This window comes from Bidens hawaiensis, unplaced genomic scaffold, assembly GCF_021521415.1.
Source record: "Bidens hawaiensis isolate Kalapana, Puna unplaced genomic scaffold, B.hawaiensis_p1.1 tig00044223_1, whole genome shotgun sequence".
Taxonomy (NCBI): Eukaryota; Viridiplantae; Streptophyta; class Magnoliopsida; order Asterales; family Asteraceae; genus Bidens; species Bidens hawaiensis.
In genome coordinates this window covers 40,099-67,777 of record NW_027497856.1, presented here as the reverse complement: position 1 = coordinate 67,777, position 27,679 = coordinate 40,099, and the positions used below count along the sequence as shown (strand labels likewise).

Genomic DNA, 27,679 nt, shown 5'->3' with positions numbered 1-27,679 from the left:
GACCACTATTATAAATTAAATAGAAAAAATTATAGAGATTATCCCTTTATGTCTGTACCCACTTTCATTCTTTGTCATTTGTCTTTAAAATTAATCTGGTGCATTCTTTGTGTTCACAAATCCAACCAACAGCGTTTGTACTTTGACTTAACTCAGTTAGTTTTACTCGTTAAGTCAGCTAACATAAATTACAAATAAAGACAAATTAGTCATTGTACCTATTTGATTAAAAATATTCAAATAAAAAAAAAACAAATTAAAAACTTACAAAAAAATCATCATCAAAATTCATCGTTATCTTCATCACATCTATTCCAGTCCACCACCTCTCCTTCACCCATCGTCCCAACTTGCCACCACCGCCAAGCCACTAATCTCCACCAAGATCAAATATCACATATTCAAGTTCTGTCTTCCATTTTAGCAAACGAGCCTGTTACAGACATACAAAGACCAAGAATCCATCGACGGTCGCGAGTGACGACCACCGTGTGTCCGATATACTCGACATTGAGAAATCATTCAACCTTTGGTGGCCGATTGTTTTGATAGATATGGAGTTTTGGTTCACGAAAGAGATGGTAAAGAACATAGTGGCAGATCCATCAATTTTTTTTGGTGGTGCACTACTTATAGATGCTTTAATTTCATAGAGTCGAGTATAAAAAAGTTTCGGGTCGGTTTAAGGTTCGGGTCGGTTTAAGATCCGGTCGGTTCGATGACAAAGTTCATTACACAACAAAAATACGATAAAATAATAAAAGGCCTCTAAGTAGATATGCCCGTCTAATTTCATCTTTTTGACTTGGGTGATAAGATGAAATTGGTTGCCTTTCGAAAGGATCCCATATATCTTGGTTATTCATCGGGTTGAATAGCCCGATACCCGGACCAAAAAAAACCCGAAACCGGACCAGTATAATGCATCTCGGTTATTCATCGGTTCCTGTCATTTGTTTGTCTCGGGCTCAGGTCGTTTCTCGGGTCTGAACTGAAGAAAACTGACCTTAAGTAAACCGACCCGTTAAAAGAAATGGTGTAGAAGAAGAAAGGTATGGTGGTGGTCTTGGACCAGTGATTCCATGAAAGGGCCAAGTAATGGTGAAGAAATAAGTATATTCTGGTCGAATTGTCGAACGCATCGTACTTGATGAAGATGAAATGGTGAAGCAAATTAATGTTTTTGAATTTTGAATGCAATGAAGAAAACGAAACATTTCTTGATAGACGAGAACAATAATGTTTTTTAGTTAATAAATATATTCTTTTTACTGGTTTTAGAGTTACGAGATGCAATATTGACTTTTATATATTGATATAACATAGAAGGTTTTAATTAAAAAAATTTCAATAATAGCACTTCATGGCCGGATCGAACCTGCGACCTCACCCTTACAAAACCAAGTTTTTACCAGCAGACCAGCACTCATAGTTGAGGTTAGGGTGGTTCCTTCCTAATTTATAAGGTGGTTCCCATAATATTTTCTATATAAAAATACACTATTATTTTGAAACTCAGATGGTTCCGGTGAACCACCCCCTTTCTATATAAATCCGCCCCTGAAAGACCACAAAGATAAAGTGGGGTTAATTTGGTGGTTTATGGTGGTGATGATAGGCAGGGATGATGGTGGCCAAAAAGAGATTTCCGACAGTGAGACGGTGGACGTGGTGGGGTGCAAAGTGTCTATGCTGAAGTGGCTTGGGTTTTAAATTAAAAGTAAATGTATTTTGTTTTAATCTTTTAATTAAATTTAGTTTTAGTTATTAAAATGTTTTTTTAATAAGATGAGTAAAATGATCAACTTGTCCTTATAGGTAAGGCATATATCAGAGTTAACGAGAAATAGTAACTAGGTTAGGACCAAAGGACAAACCCTATAGCATTTGAAAACGTAAAGTACAGTTTAAATCAATTTTAAAGATAAACGATAACCATTTAAATTAGATGTAAACATAGAGGACAAATCCTATAATTCTTACAAATTAAATATGATACGCTACACACATATGAGCGTTAGATTAAATAAATATATTATTATAAGTTTTATATATATACACACACTTACTTCACAACATACCACTTACTTCACAACATACCAAATATAAAGAATATCGTTAACTACATATTCGATAATAAGAAGAAAAAATTTAATTTTTATATAAACACACAAAAATAAGAAAAAAAAATTATTTTTATATGATCACACTAAAATGAAGGATTAGGTTAGGGAAAATAAGAATAAAAATTTTCGTATATATTTTTCCGGTAAAAGGGTATTTAGGTTTTAGTGTCATCATGTCGAGTATCACCTAATCTCTTACCGGGCCCATATCCACCGAGTTTCAGGTATACTCGTCCCATATGTTTCGGATTTACACCCATTTTCGTATATAAATAAACATTTGTCCAAATATTCACAAAAAAAATATATTCTAAAATCAATTAAAAAAAACTAACAATATTATAAATTATAAAATACCATATTAGTATTTTCGGTGAGAGTAGAATTTGAATGTGTCAGGAGAGAATATTATTCAGCTTGTGTTCAAGACTTGCTCTATAAATACCCCCTTAATCCGCTCCTCACCACCACCACCACCATCTCCGGCAACCCTACTTTCATCGAAAATGGCGATTAAAAAATCGCAAGCAGCACTGTTGAAGCAAATCCTCAAAAGATGCTCAAGTTTAGGCAAGAAACATGGTTATGACGACGATGGCCTGCCGCTGGACGTCCCCAAAGGCCATTTTCCGGTGTACGTTGGCGTTAACCGAACCCGATACATCGTTCCGATTTCATTCTTAACGCATCCTGAGTTCCAACAGCTCCTCCGTCACGCTGAGGAGGAGTTCGGGTTTCATCATGAAATGGGCCTCACCATCCCATGCGAAGAGGTGGTTTTCCGATCTCTCACATCCATGCTCAGATGAATTCAATAATATTAGGGTTGCAGTCGAGTCAGAATTAAGATGAAGTTTTTAAGGATATGGATTCCTTTTTTTAACCCTTTTTTTATGACTCTAACCCATAAGGCCACAATATTCTGATTTAATATTTTTATTTTTTTATTTTTTTTAATTTTTGGGTTAGATTGTGTAGAAGTGAAATCTTGTAGTTTTTCTCATTTGAGGTGTAAAGAATTGTTTACCCATTTGAGAGTGATAAAATATTTCTTCGATATTGTGAAATATATTTGGAAGAAATCTTAATGTATCTTATGTAAGTTTAAGTTATTCGTATTAAACTTTATGAAAGTTGACATTACTGTATCTTTTGGTGATCTTTGATCATATGTTCAAATGCAACATTGTGTTTTACCTTATCCAGTTTGTTACCACTGTATTTGTGGGGTTGCTTAATTATTACTTATGCAGTACCAAGTTGTTATGTTTAACAGGAAAAAAAAAGAGAAAAAAGAAACAGAACCTATGAAATTATTTAAAATAATTATTTCTGAAAGTAAAACAAAAATAAACAATTTTAAAAGCAAATGCATTTTCACATGCTAGGTATTTGGCAGGTTCTGAAATAAATATCATTATTGTTGTGATTTAGTACACACATATATATATATATATATTCACAAATAGTTTAAATAATTATAACATGAACAAAGAGTAAATGCCATAAAAAAAACTAACCTACTTTTTATTTTTTTCTTATAAACGTCCTTCCATTTTTTTTTCTACGTATTAAAGTCCTTCTACTTGTTATTTTTAAACATAATTATGATTTTTTTTTTCTAAAAATTACCTGAAACCGGCCTGTTGTACCGGGTACATGCCTTGTTTTTCTTGTAGCTTATTAAATTAAAAAAAGAAAAAGATTAGTGGATATAATTTGAACATAATATATAAACCCTAGAACATAATGGAAACGACAAAGAACGAAAAGAAGAATGAGAACAAGAGGATGGCAAGAAGAAGATCATTTATTCATTTTTTATAATAAACCACATGGCCGGAGTTGGATGGCGCGTAATCGCACACCATGGCAGCTTCTTATGGCCGAATCGTAGGTACCAAATCATCACTCAAATCACTTTCACTACAAGAAAAAGGCGTATTAGTGTCGCCGCTAATAGTAACGAATGTCGCCGCTAATAAATCGCCACTAATAATTCGTTGCTAATAATCATTTGTCGCCGCTAATAGTTGTACGTCGCCGCTAATTGTTCGCCGGCAAAAATGTTGCAGGTGGCCGGAAATATGAAAGTTTACCGGAGATCATTTTTCACTCAAAAACACACTATTATTAATCAAACTGAGCTCGAAAATGAATAAAAGACGCGTAGTTTTTCATTAAATTGGTTAAATTACATGATTTTTACATAATTTTTACATCAAATTACAAGATTCCAGAGCATGTGATGGTCTTGACAGCGGCTGAAGTTCGCAGGTGGCCGGAAACATGATATTCGCCGGAGCTTCAAAGCTTGACAGTGATTGAAGGTGGTCGGTGATGGAGCTGTTGAAGCTTGACGGTGGCGGAGCTGTTGAAGGTTGTCGGTGGCGGAGATGTTGAAGCTTGACGGTGGCTTGCAGCTTGAAGAAGATGGGTGGTGAGGGTGTGGTTGAGTGGTGGTGTCTAGATCTAGATTTCAATAAGTATGTGTTGGGTGTGGTTTGGTTTGGTTTTGTTGATCAAGAAGGTGGGTATGGAGATGGGTTTGTAGCTTAATCAACGATCAGAAGCGCGTGAAAACAAAGCACACGGATCAAGCTATTAGTGGCGACACGGACTATATGCGGCGACTTTTCACCTGTCGCCGCTAATAATCGGCGTCGCCGCTAATAGTGTCACCACTAATGCCTCTTTTTCTTGTAGTGTTTCTTCCTTCAACCAGACACCGTTCCACGTCTCCGATTACCATTTTCCTAATTTTGACGATGGGAAATGGCAAATAGTAAATAAGTGAAATATAGAACAAGTTCGTATATTTGACTTTGGATGTTTTGTTTATAAGCTTCTTATTGATTTTCTTTTGTTATTCTGTTCTTGCCGGTAAAAAAAATTATTATATAATTATCAATTATAGTGGGCTAATCTATTTATTATTTCATTTAATATATATATATATATATATATATATATATATATATATATATATTATAGGTTATGATAGTAAATGGGCTATCAAAGGTCATTTCACATTTGTGTTTAAAAATAACAAGTTTATGTACGTGAGAAAAAATGAAAAAGTATGTCAGTTTTTTATAGTATTTATAAAAAGAAAAAGAAAGGAAAAAAAACAGGAATTTGAACCATGTTAGTACATTGCTAGTTTGTAAAAAGCGCATTTAAGCCGAAACAATAAAAGCAAAGACCATTCATTGTGGTTGGGTTTTAAACCTCCATAGTGTCATGTCACTGTCACATGGCACTGGGGCTTTAAATCCCGTATGTCATGTTGCCCTATTGTGATTTGAAAACTTGAGGGGCTCTAAGCTTCTTATTTTATTTTTTGTAAGGCCCCCGACCTCGGGTGTCCTACTTTTATGCTGGTTGAATTTACCCATTCACATAATTTGGAAAATCATAGTTAATTAAAACAAATTGCGGAATAAAAGTCAACCATTCTTACATAACATAAATACTTTGTCTTAAACGGAAATAACATAAGTCTTAAACATTAATTATAAATAACACGTGACTCTTCTTTCCTTCGATGCCAGTCTTCTTTTATTTGCCACGTATCTCCCTCATGCAACCTGTCTCATCCTATTCGCCTGCATACATACTAAAATTCAGCTACACTGAGTGAGTTCTAGACAATCAATTAACATACATACATTCATATTCATATTTATACGTGTCCGAAGATACATATTTTATACATTACTTACTATTATTCATTCATACATACATTACGTACATGCATACGCACTTACATACTTCCTTTCGTACTCTTCTTCTTCTATCTCATATATTCTTAGGGTCTAGTCCCTCTATCTTAGATATTATCAGGGTCTGGTCCCTACTATCTCAGATATTATTAGGGTCTGGTCTCTCCTGCCTCAATCTCATTTATTAGGATCTGGTCTCTTTCATCTCAGATATGATTAGGGTTTGATCCCTGTCATCTCAGATATTATTAGGATCTAGTCCCTTCGTCTCGCTTAACCATACAACCATACATGTCCTTGTCAACTATCTATACTTTCATATCATACGTGCATACTTTACTTGTCTTATACATATTCATTCACCTAAACATCATATAATAATAACATTCATTGCATAAACATACACATATTTTACACTTATCACTTAGAATAAGTGTTTTCTTTAATTTATAATTAGTCAAAAATACACATATCCTACATGTACATATGTATTATTATTCGAGCTTTTAGATTAGGTTGAAAAATACAGTTTTTTCTTTAATTTATAATTAGTCAAATGCCCTATCAGTACTGTTATTTTTACTTGTCCCCTTTTAATTGATTTAACTGGCAGAATCATCGAAAATATATAAAATAGTATTTTTTTATTTCGAATATAAACCACAAGATTTCCTCTCACACATCTCCATCATTAAAAGGAAATAAATGTGAAAACGAAAACAATATATGAGAAACTGCATATCACATGCAATACGACATTTGTCGATGTCTACCTTTGAAATATATTTATAACAATTTATGAAAACATTAATAATATTTAACATAGATATTAAAAAAATTCATTTTAAAGTTTGTTGATGATTTTTTCTAGGGTGTTAAGCAGTTTTCATTCGCGGGTAAATGGTTATCTACTAACCAACGGGGTTGGAAGTCCATTAGGAAAGATAACGCTTTTAAAACATCTAAGTTAGAGAGAGTCTTGGGCTTGGGCTTAAGTATCACTGATAGACGTGCACAAAATAACCGGTTCCAGAACCGAACCGGTGGAACCGACCCGGAACCGGTTCTAACCCATACCCGGAACCGGTTCCTGACCGGGTATAGGATTTCTCCTCGGAGCCGGTTCTGGAACCGGAACCGACCCGGAGGAACTGGTCAAAAACCCGAAAAAAACCCGGAGGAACCGGTCAAAACCCGACCCGGAACTGGTCAAAACCCGGTCAAATACCCGACTATACCCGGAACCGGTTCCGGAACCGAACCTGGTTTGACTTTTGTTGACCATACCCGGAACCGGTTCCTACCCGGTTCCGGGTTTTTTAAATACCCGATTTGTGCACGTCTAATCACTGATGATAAGAATTAAAAAAAAATTTCTGTTAAAAGGCATGGTTGTCTGTTCTCCATGTTATCAAAGGTACAATATACATGGGTATACTTAGAGACCCAAACAAAACCCTAATATAACCTTTTGATGACCTAGACCATAACTTACAATACCTATTAGGGGGGCCAAAATTTAATACGTCGATCATGAACCTGAAAATCATGTTACACTCCTATGAATCCGAGCGTGACACAGGCTATGACAAGTTACAATTTTATAAAAAAATTATTAAAACAAACATGTTATACATCTCTACCGACGAGAGCATCAAGCCGACCTGAACACAACACTTTTAACAAAAAACCGAAGTGGCTCCACCTGAAAGTGACCTAAATCCGTTAAGACCAAAACAAAGCCTATGAATTTCACTTTTGGTTTGTCATGTTAATTAGCCATTCACACTCTTAAATAGAAATTCTGTTATTGAGTAGTTACAAATAATTTGATTTTCTTTTGAGTAAAGTGCCATTTTCGTCCTTGTGTTTTGACAAATAATGCGAATTTAGTCCAAAAAGTTTGTTTTTTGCATATGAACCCTCCACGTTTCCCAATCTTGCCAATTACATCCAAATCACTAACTCCGTTAAATTGAATCGTTAACTCAGGGGTAGACATGTCTTTTCACTCTTTCTTTATTACATGAATACAGTGCCAAAATCGTCCATGAAGTTTGGTCACATTTGCTAAGTTCGTCCAAAAATATTTTTTTTCGCAATTAGACCATCGATGTTTCCCAACTGTTGCCAATTTCGTCCAAATTGTTAACGTGGTCTACATTTAACATTAACTTAGGGGTGTTACTGTCCTTTTACATATTTGTTTACATTGTTATTATATTACGTTGAGCTAAACCCTTTATATGACTAAAATAAAGAAGAATAAACAAACGGATAATATATTGGATTCAAACATAGGAATCGTGAAATGTTATATATGTTAGAGATGAGCAAAATCGGTACCGGTACCAAACCGGTACGGGTACCGAAATCGGTACCGATTCGGTACCATCGGTACCAAGGTTTTGAGTTTTCGGAAAGGGTACGGTACGGTACCGGTATTTCCTGAACTTTACCTCAAATACCGGTACCGAACCGAACATTTCGGTACCGGTACCAAACATTTGCGATTTTCGGGATCGGGATTTTCGGTACCGGTACCGAGCTCATCCCTAATATATATCATCAAACAAACACATAATAACAATATTGTAAACAAACATGTAAAAGGACAGTAAGACCCATTAGTTAACATTGAATTTAGACCGAGTTAACAATTTGGACGAAATTGGCAACGGTTGGGAAAAATCGAAGGTCTACTTGCGAAAAAAAATATTGTTGGACGAAATTCGCAAATATGGCCAAACCTCAGGTACGATTTTGGCACTGTACTCATGCAATAAACAAAGAGTGAAAAGACATGTCTACCCCTAAGTTAAGGATTCAATTTAACGGAGTTAGTGATTTGGATGTAATTGACAAGAATTAAGAAACGTGGAGGGTCCATATGCAAAAAATAAATTTTTTGGAGTAAATTCTCATTATTTGCCAAACCATAAGGATGAAAATTACACTTTACTCTTTTCTTTTTGAAGCGATGATAAATAATTTAAATTATCTTCGTAACCATCATACTAACTAAATTACGTTACTGACTTATGAAAATTCATGATTATCCAGATGATTAAGAATATAAGTAATATAACTTAAAGATTCTCATTTAACTCATGGGTGAGATAAACTTTTTTATTCCGGTTCATAGTTTCTTTTGAACATATACCGGATCTGTTGTATCATAAAAGATTTGCCTCGCATCTTAATTTAAATATCTAATCCAAATAGCCCATATTATTTCCACATAAATGTCGGTTTGGGTTTCACCATGTAAAGAAGAAAAAGAAAAACGTATACTATATTCTTTCATTTATTTATATAAGACAGTTAGCGTTTGACAATTTTATTTTAAATATTTATAAGAATATATACTGTATTGAATTATCACCGAAGAGACATGGGCCATACATGTTGGGCCTCAAATGCATTAATTGACCTTGTGACCAACTGTTGAAGTCCCAATTTGTCCCCCACTGTCCCCCCATACCCTACAGGCCTACAACACTTAACACCCGGCCCACCCTACAACTCTACAGACTCCATTACAATATCCATTCAACAAGCTAAATCATACTAATTAAAATATAAACTTATCAAAAACTATTGTAAAAAATTTATCAATTTTCATTTTAACATATTTGTCCACATTAGTTTCGAGAATTTAGGTCTCTATTATATAATAGTTTCATTTAAACCTTATCCTACAGACTGAATTATAAGGTATGTTTCTTGTATTTCATTTGTTGTATGGATAACAAATATGGATTTATAGACTATATAAGCTCTCTCATCAAATTAGACTAGTTTTTTGAGTTAAGTTCTTTTGGTTGGACTGTAACCTTAGTATCAGAGTCAAACTCAAAATTTAGGCCCACAAAGTGGTAGCCTGAATGGAGCCGGCCCGTGACAAATGAGGACGTTGGTTCTTAAGAAGTGTCAATTGTTACAAATAAAATTATTGTAAGATATGAGACTTGTTCTACATCGGTTGTATTGGCAACAAATGTGGTGTTTTATAGACCAAATGAGCTTTTTCATACATCGAATTAGTCTTTTGCATTGAATCCTCCTGTTTACGCAACATTTTGTCTTTGGTGTGGATGTCTGAGAATAATATGTTGAAAAGAAGAAAGTGTGTTCGATGTATATTCAAGAAAACTATTATAATAAGAATAGAAAGTTACTATATCACCCGATTTATTTTATTTGTTATTTTTCTTAAAAGTATTGAAATAAACAATTACTGATTTAACAATTTCTTTTTTCTCCTACTATGATTTGGTTGCATACATTAGTGTAAGAACTTAAAATAGAATGTTAATCCAAATATATCCATTCTAGGATTAATCATTAATGTGATGATTAATTAATTAACTAATTATTTATCTCATAATAATTAGTTTCTACATTTTTATTAGTTTATTTAGTCATATGAAAACAATGAAACCGCGTTAAGGACAATTATAATAACATTAGCATCATCATAATAGAATTATAATTAAACTTTGCTTTTTCTTGATAAAGTAGTTTTAATTAATTCTAATATCTCTTGTTTAACTCATTGTAATGACATCTTAACTACTACATGATTTGTTGCTGTTCCGTATCATTATTATTAGTCAAAGGGCCCTCCATGTCATTTGCAAACGCATCCTTTCTTTTTCACAAACAAATTGCTACTAAGACTAGTAAAGGAATTTGAACTTTTATACGGATGGAGTCGAAAGTCACGGACCCTATTTTAAAGGCTGGGACCCAGATCCCTTAAATGATGCGCTGTGACGACTACATCTAGCATATGAAAATTAATTCAACTCTCTCTGGAAGCAATTCTTTGGAATAGAGACATGGTATGTTTACATCTCATCATTTTCAGACCTTACTTATACCTTTTTATTTCATAGGATTTCACTGTGTATGATTGTTGACTGTTTTTTTTTCTAATATTTCATGTTATTTTTATTCTACCGTGTAACACCCTAGATTCAGGGCTGACCCAACTATTTTGAAGGATTAAAGCGAAGAGAAATTAGGGGGCTTTTTTCTATTTTTTTTTATTTTACATTGGTGTGTATCATAATGTTGTGACTTGAGGATAACTTTGAATTAAAATGACGAGATTAAGCTATAAAAATCAATGCAAATATGATATAAAGAACTTCTAAAAATTAATAATAGTTAATGAGTTCACATTTAATATTTCAATTTCATATGTTGAATATAATTCAGATCTTGTCATGTATATGTCCTATTAGTTAGAAATTATTATTATATAATTTCACAAAAAGCTGGATTTTGATTAAGATGGAAATATATAAATGTACAATTTAAGAATTTAAGAATCAAACTAGAGACCCTAGGGAATCAAAACAGGATTATTACCACTAAACCACATTAACAATCTATTTAATCCAATAAATATAATTAATATATACATAAACTATATTTTTTTTAAAATTTGGGGCCCTTTTATTTCAAGGACCCAAAGCCCTAGCTTTGGTTTCTATAGCTAACAGACCGGCCCTAGATTTTAAAACAAAATGATTTGATACTATATTTTATATGCGGAAAACAAGTTCCAAAATATTTCTTTTTATAATCTTATTTATATTCATTCCCTTGCATATTACCACTAACATTATAATTTTCAACGATTTTATGTTAACTTGACTTACATATGACAAAATTTACTTTAAATCCTCAGCTGACAAAAACATCGTCTGACAAGTTTATAAATGCATGTCCTCTTCGAGGTGGGTATTCGTGTTTCCTCACGGGCACTTGAACCGATCATCTTTCCACAAGATGTTACTAGAGACCATACAGCATGGTAAAACGAGAGCAACCCAAGAAGATCCAATACCATTGTCGCACCAACTCGGAAACCAGTTGGAAACGGAGTTGAACCGCATTGGTACTCCAATTTCTATGTTTGCACCAGAGTAAGTCCAATGCAAAAATGTGTACTGCTATTGCAATTTAAAGTTAACCAAATTACCATTTATATACGTAAAGCATTCAAAAAACCATAAAACATTTAAAGCATCGTTTTTAACAAAAATACGACAAAGCATCCATTGTTTTACAGCCATAAAGCACTCAAAAAACAACCATTAACCATATAAGTATTGCGATGCAACAAAACATGGTAAGAATACCGGACAAAGAACAAACCATTATAACAATTAAACAAAACACATTAAAAAGGGAAACTTGCAAGTCCTCTGATGACTCTATCCCTTGCATGACCTTCTATTGTGATGTTTTCCCTTGCGTATACCACAGGTGACTATGTTCACGTCTCTAAGTTCACATTTTTTGCAGCCCCTTGATTCATTTTATTAGCTGCTTTCTTCCTCTTTTTGTTTGACCTTCCTATCTGTTTGTTGGGGCTCACAAACCTCTACCATGTAGAATGGGTTCACAAACCTCTACCATGCATAACCAGGTTTTACTAAACTTCTAGCCACATTTAATTCCACCCTATGTATTGGCTAAGGGGGTGTTTGGAAAGGGTCTGAATGAAACCATTCAGATGTGCAAATTTGAATCGGACAGAGCGTTTTGTTGGGTATCAGTGGTGATCAGTTAAAAAATTTTATTTATTAAAACCGGTTCAACAAACGTGGTTAATAATAATTAATTTCATTAATTAATAATTATACGCAGCAGAATGTATATAATTAATCAGCACCGAAACTAAACCCGACAGGATCTGGTTACAGACAATACGAGTACGAGTTAAACAATAAATATATAATTAAACTAACGATATATTTAAGTTTACCTCGGTTAATAATTAACCTGTTGAGACACTGAAGGCTAACGAACCGAGCTAGGTGACACAACGAGATCTAACGACCAACGGTGACGGTGCCGAACGGCAACCCGGCAGCAGTGGTTGTGTGCGGCGGCGGTGAAGCAGCAACGGTGGAGCAGGTGGCCGGCAACTATGGTGGAGGAAGAAGGAGATGGACTTGTCAGGATTGGCTTTAGGTTATAAAATATCATATATTTATATAACCCCTCAATTAGGTTTAACTAATCTAATTAGTTATAAACCTAATGGGCCAATAAGTCCATGTCTTTCTTCAAAGCCCGTTCCATGTAATTTTCTCTCGTTAAAGTATCTAACCCGGTTAACTAACTTAAGCGGGTTAATGGTTCGTTGCCTCACGGTGTAACTCTCACGGGTCATAACCCGGTTGGCCGTATTGACTTACCCGAACCGGTCCATAATTTCAACAGTCTCACACTTGGATGGTTTCTGGTTAAGTTACTCAATACTGACAGCCAGCGGTGCTCTAGCTACACATAGTTGCCCCCAACAGGTTATAACATTTTAAATTCATTAACCAAAATAATCTTGGAATACACTATTACAAGATAACGAATTTATGGTAATCGTTGTCATTTATCCTTTCTGTATAAGACATCAATTGAATAATGAGACATGGATCAGGTTCAATCTCATATGGCGCTCAATCATTATAGTTCTCGATTAAGAATCAAAGTGGTCCAATCAAACACATAGTTAGTTTGGGTGAGGCCTCACACTTTACCAGTTTGAATCAACGAGGGCGCCAAGATGTCGAACTGTTACATATTATGTAAGAGTACAAAATCCCATCTTGATTACATACAAATCCCATTGAGCTTCAGATCATTCCCAACCCATGCCTTTATAGCTGGCAGTTACGAGACAGCGGTTGACAATGATCAAAGAATAACCTTTAGTAAACGAAAGTTCTAATATGTATCTTAGGTCTGAGGATACTAAATGAGTATACCAGTATCAAAACATCTTATGACTAAGATCCATGAAGATGATTTGATGCGAGTTACATCCAACATCATTCATAATGAGGTCTGTGAGTTTGGAAGTCAACTCCTTGAGTCCAAAGTCAGATTAGTCTTAATTCAGAGTCGTTCCCACGAGTCTGACCGACTACGGATAATTTAGAATACAATATTTATGGATTAAACGTATTAAAAACGAACACAATTATATTATTCAATATTTGCATTTAACCATTAAATCAAAAGAGAACTCAAAAGTATAACCGTTTAAACGTTCACACATCCAAATACTAAATCAAAACAAACTACTAGCTAATCTAAGACCGATAGCATCTCTGTGACGATCATGCTTGTCCTGAGTCATCGGTTTAGTGAACGGGTCAGCTAGGTTTTGATCTGTGTCTACTTTGCTTATTATGATGTCTCCTCGTTCCATAATTCCCGAATGAGATGGAACTTCCTTAGAATGTGCTTGGCTCTGTGATGAGACCTGGGCTCTTTGGCTTGAGCAATGGCTCATGTGTTATCACAGATTACGTTGATCGGTTTTCGAAAACTTGGAAACATATCGAGGTGGGCTATGAATTTCCTCATCCAAGCAGATTGTGAGCGAGAAACATCTCGGTCATTCTAGAAGCTAGCATCAGTGTAACACCTTACAGTGATCTCTTCTTCCACTCCTCCAAACATTAACAACATGTCTTTCGTCCTTTTCAGGTACCTCAGAATGTTCTTCACAGCAGTCCAGTGGGCAATGCCAGGGTTCTGCTGAAAACGACTAGTCATGCTCAGCGCATACGAGACGTCAGGTCTAGTACATAACATAGCATACATGATGGAGCCAATCGCTGAAGCATATGGAATTGCTTGCATGTGCTTAGTTTAAATGTCCATTGTCAAAGATTGTGATTTGTTCAACACGGTTCCTTTAGCCATGGGGAGAGCTCCTTTCTTGGAGTTATCCATTGAGAAGCGTGCCATTACTTTGTCGATGTATGTACTTTGACTCAGCCCTAGAAGCCGCTTAGACCTATCTCGGTAGATCTTAATTCCTAGAATATAAGCAGCTTCATCAAGATCTTTCATTGCGAAATAAGAGCCCAACTAGTTCTTAACTTCCTTAAGCATAAGGATGTTGTTTCCAATGATCAATATCATCCACATACAGGATGATGAATGATATAGTGCTCCCACTAGCCTTTCTGTAAATAATTAAAACCGGTTCAATAAACGTGGTTAATAATAATTAATTTTATTAATTAATAATTATACGCAGCGGAATGTATATAATTAATTAGCAGCGAAACTAAACCCGACAGGATCCGGTAACAGACAATACGAGTACGAGTCAAATAATAAATATATAATTAAACTAACGGTATATTTAAGTTTACTTCGGTTAATAATTAACCGGTTGAGACACCGAAGGCTAACGAACCGAGCTAGGTGACGCAACAAGATCTAACGACCAACGGTGATGGTGCGCGACGGCAACCCGACAACAGTGGTGGTGTGCGGCGGCGGATGGAGGCGCAGTCGGCATTGGCGGACAGCGACCGGTCAGCGGCGGCAGGTGGCGGTGGCACCAGCAGACAGGCGGCGGCGGCTGGTCAGGAGCCGGCGGTGAAGCAGCATCGGTGGAGCAGGTGGCTGGCAACTATGGTGGAGGAAGAAGGAGATGGACTTGTCAGAATTGGCTTCAGGTTATAAAATATCATATATTTATATAACCCCTCAATTAGGTTTAACTAGTCTAATTAGTTATAAACCTAATGGGCCAATAAGTCCATGTCTTGCTCCAAAGCCCGTTTCATGTAATTTTATCTCATTAAAGTATCTAACCTAGTTAACTGACTTAAGCGGGTTAATGGCTCGTTACCTTACGGTGTAACTCTCACGGGTCATAACCCGGTTGGCCGTATTGACTTACCCGAACCGGTTCATAATTCCAACACGTTTGGCTTGTTGAAAGGTTACACCTGAATGACAAATTTAACATCTGAATTGCTCAGCAAGAGAAAGATTCTGAATGAGAAAGAGACCATAATAGCCCTAACATAATACACGACTCTTCTTCTCTGCAATCCCTCCCACGCTATTGCTCCCTCCTTCCATATTGCTCCTTCCTAGAATGTTCTTTGTTCAAGTCTCCATTGCAGTCGTTGTCGCTGTGTATCTGCCAGAATATCGTCATCTACGATCCCTCTCAACCCTCAACTAGGAAATTGTTTTCTCCAAGACTGTGGTGGGTGGTGGTTCTTTGCTGCTGTTGTGGCGTTAAGATTGGTGCAGAACTGAAAAAAAAAGAGATGGCAACTTGACAAGGACTTTGTTCATCACTTTCATATATGACTTGTGAATCATTAACTGGTAGGTAAGAAACACTCAACCCTAACAATTTTGATTTCTATTGTTTCTTAGGATTATAAATATACACCCATGGAATAAACAATTGTGATCTAATTAGCTTGGAAACAAGTTTCCATTACAAACCTTTCATTGAATCAAGTTTGTCAAATTACATTGGCACTTTGTAATTTTCATTTAATTTTTCCGGAAGACAGAGCCACTTCTTTCTATCTCAAGTTTTGTACATGTAATGTTAATATGCTAAGATATAAATGTTACCAAACGAGCAGTGCGTTCGTAATACCAAGATAATTTTTATATTTGACTAGAACTTGGTTCATATTGTCGTTGTTTTGTTTTGATTTAATATCCTTTTGCGGCTTCAATGTAGGACATGATTTGTTCGAATGCTTATCAAGTAACTTGAATTTGTTTTAAGATGTATTTTGTTATTGGTTATAATGAAGATATGTATTAAGATGTATTTTGGTTGGTTATAATACAATTTGGTCATTTAATATAGTTATTAAGAGCTATGAATAAACAGATATATTTAATTCAACACTAGATGGTTCATAGGGGTAAACTAGTCATTCTGCACAGTCATTCAGATGTCCAACCAAACAATATTTATTGATGCAGCACTAGATGGTTCATAGGGGTAAAATAGTCATTCTGCACAGTCATTCAGATGTCCAACCATACAATACTTATTGATGCAGCACTTACTGGCTCATATTCTCTTAATCATTCAGACATCTTACTGGTTCAGCACTTGCCAAACAACCCCTAAGTCTGTGCAAGGAAGTGCTGGTAGATTAGACAGTTCACTTAACTAATAAAAGCATTTATATTAAAACTTCATACTTTTATGCACTAGCATGCACATCAACCTCAAACATTTTAACAGGGGATCTATAACTCGCATGATTCTTGTTAACTACTTCGTTCTAAGTGCCTAGGCTAGGACAAGCACACGATCAGCATAAAAGTTAACATGTGAAAACTCAATACATTAGCCTAGGGCTAAAATATGTAGGCTTATGTAATAGATTATTCGTTGTTTTTCGTTTTGTTTATTTGTACATGCTTTTGGCCCATGGGCGGGTGCATTTGTGCCTATTATGTAATCTTGGATGCAAGGCCTATAAATAGGCTTGATGTGACTAGCAAGTAGCAACCTGCAACACCCAAAATTTACATACACCCACAAAACTCACCCTATATACTTTTAAAATAAAAGACAACATATAATAAAACAAGTTTATGCACCTTTACAAGTAATATTAAAATTTCAATTTGATGTTGTGTGTTCTTAACTCGTCTCAAGCACTTGATCATTATCCAATACTTAGTCCTTGAGCTTTACCTAGTGCAAAACACACCATTTATTAGTTCAAGAAGCATATATAATCATATATACTTAACTTCTATACAACTGTCAGCTCAAAAATATGAAAGACCCAAAGAAAATGAGAATATCTGGCACTGGGCTTTCAAGGAGCCGCCTGCTTGGCTTATGGGTGCTTGGGTGGCACTAGAACTCATAAATTGCAGCCCTTGCCGCCCGAGGCTCAGAAGCCCGCCGCCTAGGGCTCTGGCCTCCCTTCAGTTATATATATAGGGAGAGGATCAAGAGAGAATCCCTTATTAAAGAGAGAACTAGATAACTAATAAAGAAATATTTTTAATTTAATTAAAAAAATATTTTTAAATTTCTGTTTTTGCCATTATTCTTATATTTTGTTACCATTTACTCAAAAAATATAAAAAAATAAAAAAAAACTCGTTGTAGTGCACATATGCAATACATCGACTTTTTTTTATTGCATATGTGCACTAGTGTGTATTTTGATATGTGCAATAATGTTGAATAGCATATATGCAATTTTTTGTATTGTATTAGCGCAATAGTGTTATATTATATACAAAAATACCAAAAAAAACAATATAGTGCATATGTGCATTAGTGTTGTATTACTTATATGCGATAGTTTGTTTTGAGTACAATTATTAGTGTTTGTATTTGCATATATTTAATAGTGTGTATTTGTATAATGCAATTGTGTTGTATTATATGCAATAAAACACTATTGTATATATGCAATACACATTAGTACACATATGCACTACATCGTCGGTTTTTTTTTAAAGGAACAATATCATCTTATTAGGAGGAAAGAAAAAAAAATCCCAAAATATTTTTTTTAAAAAAGTTAAAAATAGTTTTTATTAGTTCTCTAGTTATCTCTTTAAGAGTGTATATATATATATATAGGGAGAGAATCAAGAGAAATTCATCTTTAGAGAGAAAACTAAAAAACTCCTAAAAAATTATTTTTAATTAAAAATATAAAAATATTTTCAAAATTCTGTTTTAGCTATTATTCTTATATTTTCTTATATTTCACTCAAAAAATATTAAAAAAATAAAAAAATAAAAAAATAAAAAAAAACCCGCTGTAATGCACATACGTATTACTGTGCGATACCGTTGTATTACACATGTGTATTACTATGTATTTTTTTAGTTTAATAGTGTTTTATTGCATATATTCAATATTTGTGTATTGTATATGTGTAGTAGTGTTATATTATATGGAAAAAAATAATAATAAAATAAAAGTCGATGTGGTGCACATGTGTGTTAATGCTGTATTACACATACGTACTAATATGTATTCGATGTGTGTATTAGTTTTATATATTGCATATATACAATAGTGTGTATCAAATATGTGCAATAGTGTTGTATTCTATGCAATACAAACACTTTTGCATATATGCAATGCACACCATTACACATACGCACTATACCGACGAGGTTACATACAAGTTTTTTTTTTTAACCAATAACAACATATAAGAATAATGGAAAAAAAAGAAACTTAAAAAAATATTTTTTTATAAAAGTTAAAAATAGTTTTTTAGAAGTTTTTAGGAGTTTTTTTTTTAAATAATCTACCGACCCGTAATAGATTATTCGTTGTTTTTCGTTTTGTTTATATTTTTGAAATAATCTACCGACCCATAATAGATTAGCCGTAATTTGTCAAATGCCAAATACTCATTGTATGTTTTTCTTTTACAATTAATTCCCACTCAATTTAACAGGATCAATATACATTCATTCTTACATTATTCTTCATAGGGGGTCTATCAAGCAACAACATCAAATCTATCATTATTCATAATTTTCCTCACTGAGGCATTTCATCAAATACCTTATGCCCGGACAACTTTATAGTGCCTAGTTCATCATCTTTGTTACTCTAACTCATTTCCACTAATCAAATTACTACTATATGTAATTAAGATTTTTGGTGCCACCAAATGCCCAATAGAGCTTTGGTCCGTGATTTTTTTTTGTTTTTTGTTTTTATTTCGATTGCCATAACGAACGTGACCGACAATGTTTAGATTTTTTTTGTTTTCAGTTCAGATTTTTGTTTTTGTTTTTTGTTGTTCTAGTTCCGGTAGCATAACAAACCTCACGGACACCAACCAAATTCACGCAGACTTGCCGCTTCAGTGTCCGTGACCGACAATGTTCAGATTTTACCAGCGCGCAAGTTTAGCGACCAACACCCCCCCCCCAACATGTGGCCATTGGTCCACCTCAATTTTTATATATATATTTTTCGTTTTTAGCTCCGTAACCGTAATACATGTAATCAAAACTGATCGAATTCGTGTCGAGTTACCGCTTCAATGCCTGGGATCGACAACACTTGAGTACGACCGTCCAGGTTTGCCGACCAAATAAACATCGTTTTAAATATTTTGTTTTTTTATATGTTAATTTGATGAATTAATTTTTTGGGTTTTAACGCTCAAATTTTACCAATGGTGTGCGTACCGTAACGAACGTAACGGATACCGACCAAATTCGTGTTGACCCACCGTAGTAACAGTCGGGTTTTACTGATGCCTGGATTTCAACGCTTGTGTTTTGCCATCTGAATGCACGGGATAAAAAAACTAGTTGTAGAATATAAACACTCGACGTAAAATGAAACTATAACAAGCTCATTCATCATGTAAGTAAATATAAGTCATTATATTTAACATAGCCCATTAATCGTGAAACCCATCTACATACACATTCTTCAACAATGGAGGTTCTTAAGTATAAAGCATAACTTGTTGTAGGAGTAGTAAGAAACTTCAAACCGTAATCCCGCGAATGTTGCTGGATCTACAGAACCTGTTAACAACAACTCGAGGCCACCACATATTCAGCTTCCATGGATGAAGTAGAGACCATTGTTTGCTTTGTACACTGCCAGGAAACAAGTTTGTTTCCCAAGAATTGACAACCTGCTGTGGTTGACTTGAAATTGATCTTGAAACCCGCATATCAAGAATATTTGTAGGCAATTAGCTCAAAACTAACGTCGTGGGGATAGGATAACCCGATGTCAGGATTACCTCTCAGATAATTAAAGATACTTTTCATAGCTGCCAAATGAGTCACTCAAGGATTCGACTGATATCTGGCACACAAACAAATAACAAACATGATGTCCGGACGAGAAGCATTCAAATACATAAACGAACCAATCATAGCTCGATAAAGGGTTGGATAAACTGTATCCTCTAATTCGTCCATAAACAAACTATGACCCACAGAAGAGGAGCTGTTGGTATTTTTTCCGACAAAAATCTTGAATCAGCTCAAGTCATCGTTCACATAGTTAGTATGATGGATGAAAATCTCGGAATTTAGACTGAGGAACCTGTAATCCTAAAAAGAACGTCATCTCTCTCAGCGAAATCATTTCAAATTTCGTTTGCATTATCTTCTCAAACTCTTTACACAAGTTATCATTTGTATTGCCAAAGATGATATAGTCAACATAAATCTGAACTAGGAGAAGATCATCCGAAGATTCCTGGTAGAAGGGAGTATACAGATTTGTACTATACCAATATCTCGGGGCTTGATGTAGACCATATAGAGCCTCGTTTAATCGGTAAACACGCCATGGATAACAAGGATCTTTAAAGCCATGCGGTTGCTTGACATACACCTCCTCTTGCATCTTAGCATTAAAAAATGCACTCTTGACGCCTATCTGGAAGCAACACAGGCAAGGAAGATTATAATGGTTTCTAGTCTTGCAAATGTAGCATAAACTTCATTATAGTTAATACCTTCTCTTTGATTACAGCCTTGTACTACCAGTCTTCCATTATTACGAACGATCACATCGTGATCATCTTTCTTACGCTGGAGTAAAAGTGACTGTTTTAAACAAACAAGTGGTTGCTAATTTGCAATTAGATTTAATTGATCGATGTAATAAAGAATTTGTTGAAGCTAAGAGTGAAATTTTGAATTTGAAAACAAAATAGACAATTTTAAAAATTCATCATTCATTCTGGAACTTATCACTGACATCGAAAACCTTCATCCACAAGGAACTAATCATGGGATTGGCTTTAATGAAATTCCTTCCCCTTTTGGACAAAATTATACAAAAATTCCTGATATTGATGGTATTAAGGAAGGGGATATTTCACATCTATTTTGGTCAAAAATTACCTAAGCAATAATTGAACAATTTCGTTAAGTGAGGTAGTGTGTTCTTCAATAATATAGTAAACAATTGTTGTAAAAGTAAAGGGTGGCACAACGATATAGCGAGGAAAATCCTAGGATCCTTATATAGCGAGAACCGGTTGCTATGGTGTCTAAGTTACAGAGAGTGTGAGTAAAAGTGTATGAGCTGAGTGTCTTTCTAAGCCACACATCAGCCTTATTATATAATAAATGAAAATAACAAATATCCTTAAAAATAAGCCTATTTAGTAGATCTTCACTTGAGCTGCACTCATATAACCGTTGTAGACTTGTTCTTCTGGCTACACGTGCTTTTTAACTGGAACTCCGAAATACTAGCAAGACTTAGTCTATTAGCCGTTCCAGGTCTCTAGCCAAAGAGTAACCTGCAAGCATATCAGTTAGTTTAAATAAATAAAGGTTCAGGATTCCGAACCTGCTAAGGATCCTGGTCGTCAGCATATCAATCAAGATATGGTTAGAATCCCAACCCAAAAATTGACCCATAACAACATCCATTGACTATAGTCAAAAAGTATCTGTTAAAGGTGAAGGAACTAAGTCAAAAGAAAAGAATGTGGTTCCAGATGTGAAACCTGAAAAGAAAGATGACGTTGTTTCAAATTCAAAAGTTCAATTCAAAAGCTCAACCAGAAAAACTTGATAAATCTGAGACATTCATTAAAATCATATCTTGTGTGAACCAAGTGTTGAAAAAGAAGTTAAAACAGAAAAACTTGATAAATCTGAGACATTCATTAAAATCAACATAGAGAAGGTTAAAACTGAGTTTAAAACAGAAAATGGCTTCTAATGTGGTAATATTCCTAAACCTCAACCAGAGGTAATGGTTTCTTATGTGAATGATGAGAAGTTGGAAAGTTTATACTCTTAAAGAATCTTATGTGCTATACTTTGATGTTGTCAGACTAGTAACACTTTACAAAAAAGAATTTATTGACCAGATGTTTCATGTGTCTAAAGCTCCTTCTTATGATTATGATGCACCAGAGATACATATTGGGGTTATTAAGAAGAAGAAATCTAAACCTCAATAGATTTATAAACCAGTTTTGTTTCAACAAAACAATTTTGTCAAAATTGACTAGTTTTGATGTTTTGGAAATTTTTGAGAATTGTTCCAACTTAGATTTCATTAAAAAGAAACAAACTGAAAGCAATAGTTTGTCAAGTTATGAATACGGTTCTTTGTCACAACAACAATTTGTTTCTATACTGGAAAATTGTCAAGATTAGTCTACTTTGGAGTTTTGGCATGATTGCCAATCTCATTGTCCTAGATCAACATCGTTTGCATGATTGTGTTTTCCAAAACAAGGGCATAATAATCAGACATTTCTTCAAGTATGAATTTGAATATCAAAGAAAATTTTGGGTCAAAATGGTAAGTTTTGAAATTTTAAAGACTAAGCTTGTCAAATATGGAAATTATGGGTGAAAGTGACTAAAACAGGAAGATCAGGAGTTAAAAGTGTCAATTTGAAGCTTTAGTGACGCATTCGCTTGACATGATTTCTATGGTAGCGAATGAGTTATCAATGTTAGAGAATGTGTTGGTGCATAAATGTCAGTAGTTCATATGTCTAATGTCTGTAATCGAGTCTGTAATATTGTTTATGTATTTGTTTGTTTAAAGCGAAGTTGTTGACAAGTTCGCTTAGGCGAACTTGTTAACCAAGCGAAGTTATGGACAACTTCGCCTGAGGCGAAGTTGTCGTGTATTTATATAGGTTACGGATTACTGTTTAGTAGTTGTTCAAGTACGTGTAATTCAGTGAGTCAAGTGACGTGAGGTCGAGAGTCTGTAACTGTGATTATATCATGTGTTGAGTTATTAATATAACGTGAGTTTGTTCGTATCGTATTCGTGTGTTTGTGTGTTTGTGTTCTACGTCCGTAACGATCTACACAGGGATTCTGTACCTGTGTATATCGGGATATCTCGTGTGATCCGTCCAGGGAACCTACAATTGGTATCAGAGCTTTTGCTCGATTGTGTGGTTCGGGATATTCACGCGGGTGTAGAATTTGTCCCGTTTCGACTATTCACGGGACGAGTTTTTGGTGTTTTTGCTCATTCTAGCCTCCTACCAGTGTGTTCAAGCCTTTAAACCGTCAAAAACTTCGTTAAAATCCGATTTTAAGATCTGCAGAAAGTTTGAGTTCGTCAGGCGAAGTTGCTGTTCATCAGGCGAAGTTGCCATCAGGATACGTAGGGTTTCGGCGAAGATATAAGGAGAAGCGAAGTTATTTACAACTTCGCCTACCTCCTCAACTTCGCCTAACTCAGCGAAGTTCTCATCAAGTTCGCCTAGCTCAGAGAATTTTTCTTCAAGTTCGCCTACTTTCTAAGTTCGCTTACCCTAAGCGAAGTTATTCTCAACTTCGCCCAGTCACGCGAATTTAAGAAAGATCCAGCGAAGTTATTACTTAAGCGAAGTTATCCTTAACTTCGCCTACAGTACTGTTCAGAGGAAATTTTTTAACTTCGCCTACTCAGAATTTTTCGGGTTTCTTAGTCTTCAAGAAGGATGTCGTCGATCAACATTTCAGAGCTTGTAAAGATGGAAGTTGAAGCGGGGTCAGCTACAAAGGCCCCAAGGTTGCTGAAGGGAACCGACTTTGTCACGTGGAAGGATCGGTTCATACAATACATTAAGTACCAGGATGCGAAAATGTGGGTATGCATCCAAGATGGATATATTCCACCAGTCATGGAGTATGAGGGTCGAGACCAAATCAAGAAATACAGTAAAATGGAAGAGGAGGAGAAAAAGATGTATGAAGCCGAAAGCAAGGCTCATGCTGCAATCACAATGGCTCTTCCACAGGAGATCCGCCATACGTTCAGAAAGTATACATCAGCTAGAGAGCTTTGGGAAGCTCTTGAGAACAGATTTGAGGGGAATGTAGGTATTCGGGCTTCAAAGATAAAGTTGCTCAAAACTCAATTTTCAGTCTTTAAGTACTTGAAGAACGAATCTCTTGATGATATTATCACTCGATATTATCATCTAATGACTGAATTGAGTAACTACTCCATTTCCTACCGTGAAGAAGAGATTGTGGAAAAGCTTCTCGATGCCCTCCCACCAAAATGGGAGATGTATACTGTGCTGATGAGGGAAGACAAGGACTTCCCTACTTATGATCTTGAAACCACTGTCAACAAGCTCAGAACTTTTGAGCTTAATATGGTAAGAAAAGAAACATCTATGGATCAGGTTCAAGATCCAGGCATGTACGGTGCTAAAGTAAACTCCAATTCAAGTTCAAAGACTGATTCTGCCGCCTACTAGACGAAGAGCGAGTCGGGTGCCAAGTCTTCACAGGAGGGGCATGTGTCAGTAAACTCAAATGGGGATGTTTGCTTTGTTGCGGGTGGATCAAGTGGTACTCAACAGACAGCAAGCAAGAGTAGTGGATCTTCAAGTTCCTCAAGCAATAATTACTCTAAGATGCCAATTAGCGTCAAATCTGCTGAAGAGCAATTTGGCCTCTATGCTTCGTTTATTGCTTCATATGAAAACTATATTCAAGGAAAGGTTGTTGATCCAGCGATGCTGGATGAAGACTATGACCAGATCGATGCTGATGATCTGGAGGAAATGGATTTACAATGGCAGATGGCCATGATAGTGAGGAGAGTGAAGAAGTTTATGCGAAAGACGGGGAGAAAGTTTGTTGGTGGCAGGCCAGGGTTCGACAAGTCTAAGGTGAGGTGCTATAACTGTCAACAAAACGGGCACTTTGCCAAAGAGTCCAGAAACGAGCGAGTTGAACGTGGTCATGGCCGGTCTGCACAGCACACTGGGAGTAGTAAAGAAGTCAATGCCATGATGTCCAGAGAAGCAGGTGAATACAACTGGAACCTGCATTCGAATGAAACTAGTGAGCAGGCAAATATGGCTAAGGTTGAGAATGAAGAATGTGAGAAGATTAACGGAGAAGAGAAAGCTACTGGTAAGGAAAAAGCTTTCATGGCAGATAACAATGATCAACTCTCCGAGGTAAGTTCTAAATCTATTTGTACTAAATGTGAGAATTTGTCTGAGCAACTTGCTACCATAACTGATTAGTATGTTCGTTTAGATGCTGAATTTAAAACTCTTAAAGAAGATCATCACTTTATGAAAGCAAGAGAAAACAGTTACAAAGTTAAAATAAAAGCGTGTGAAAAAGATGTTAAAAGCTTAAAAACAAAACTTGCTGAAAAAATTGAAGTAATTGATCTAAGTTATGAGGTTTTAGAAGAAAAGACTAAACTGATTGCTGAACAAGAAAAGCAGATTGCTGACCACCAGGTGAAAGTGGTGGAACTGAACCGAAAACTTGAGCAGTTCAGAAATTCCTCAGCTATTCTTGATCACCTTGTTAGTGATCAAGGTACCTCTACGAAGAGGGGAGGAATTGGTTATCACGAGGTTCCACCACCTTATAACCACAATTACACTTTTAACCCTAGTGTTCAGAAATCTGTTGATTTTGAAGTTCCTCAGACAGTTCCAATCAAGGTTACGAGTAAAGAACCAAGTGTTAGTAGTGGCGAAACGAGTTCACCTGTTTCAAGTGTGAAAATTTCTGTTACGAGTCCAATCTCATCAAATTCGGATAAGTTGTCCGAATCGGGTAAGACAAAAGAGAATGTAGTGTTACCCACTGGTGGAGAAAAAGATAAAACTTATAAAAAGAGTACTCCACTCAACCCGTACGTCCCACCTTATGTGAGACGAACGGCCGGTAACACAGCCTCGACATCCAAAACAACCTTTGAAAAGAAAAAGGAGCATAGGTGTTGTTTTAGGTGTAATAAGTTAGGACATCTTGTTGCAGATTGCCCTCTGACGCTGAAATTCAGAAGTGTGAGGCCTATTAAAACTGAGCATAAGCCTAATGGTAATTTTAATACTGCTAAAAATGAAAACCCTTCAAAGTTCCGAAATGTAACTAATTCAGGTTTTCACAGAAACAAACCTCAGTTTAACAATGCTAATAACCAAACCACAAGATATAATACTTTCAATATACATAGGTTTGGAAGGCCTCACACTCAATTTCCAAGGAGATTTCCTAATAGGACTGACAGGAATTATCCAGATGCTAACTTTGGAAAGCAGAAGTACGGGATGTATAGATCCAAGACCAATTGGTCTTGGGTCCCTAGATTCTAATCCTTTGCTTTATTGTGCAGGAACAGTTGAACAGGGCTGCCCACAGTCTTTGGATTGTAGATAGCGGCTGTTCCCGGCACATGACGGGTAACAAATACTTGTTGCACGACTTAAAACCTGTTCAAGGAGCGAGAGTTAGCTTTGCCGGTGAAAGTGGAGGCAGAATTACTGGAAGAGGAACGGTGTCCAATGGAAAAATGACTCTTGAGAATGTGAACTTTGTAGAAGAATTGAAGCACAATCTGCTGAGTGTGTCGCAGATTTGTGATAAGGAGTACACTGTTCATTTCACGAAGAATGAGGCGATCGTGTTGAAGCCTGGTTTTCAGATACCAGACGAGTGGATAGTGATGTAAGCTCCACGTGATACAAATACTTATGTGATGGATATGAGGTCTACTAAAATGGCCACGGAAGAATCGTGTTTAATGACGAAAGCAAGCGAATCGGAATCCGAATTGTGGCACAGGAGGATGGGGCACATTCATCTTCGGAAGATGAACCACATTGTCAGGAATGGACTTGTGATGGGCGTTCCCTTGAAAAGTTTTAACTTTGAAGACAAATGTATAACATGCAAGAAGGGAAAGCAACACAAGAAATCCCATCTCACCAAGAAGGTCAACTATATTGCCAGTACTCTAGAACTGCTTCACATGGATCTCTTCGGTCCCGTGAATACAAAAAGTCTAGGAGGTACTTCTTACTGCTTGGTGATCACTGATGACTACTCGCGATATTCGTGGGTATATTTTCTGAAATCGAAAGATGAGACGGCTCAAATGGTGAAGAATTTGATTACCAAAGTTGAGAACGTCATGGGTAAAACAGTTAAGTTCATCAGGAGTGACAATGGAACGGAGTTCAAGAATTTTGAGATGGAGATCTTCTGTCTTCAGAAAGGAATTGAACACCAATACAGCG

At 35.7% G+C, this 27,679-nt stretch overlaps 1 protein-coding gene across 1 annotated transcript; it reads left to right on the top strand.

Moving 5' to 3' along the window:
- Window positions 1-2,629: 2,629 nt before the first annotated feature.
- LOC143594828 (auxin-responsive protein SAUR50-like) lies at window positions 2,630-2,935 on the top strand. Its single transcript, XM_077074043.1, has one exon. The coding sequence runs from the start codon at window positions 2,633-2,635 to the stop codon at window positions 2,933-2,935; it is 303 nt and encodes a 100-aa protein (XP_076930158.1). The 5' UTR covers window positions 2,630-2,632.
- The last annotated feature ends 24,744 nt before the right edge of the window (window positions 2,936-27,679 follow it).

What these genes read in the sequence shown, in the direction of transcription:
- LOC143594828 (XM_077074043.1), top strand. Translation starts at nt 2,633, where the DNA reads ATGGCGATTAAAAAATCGCAAGCAGCACTGTTGAAGCAAATCCTCAAA.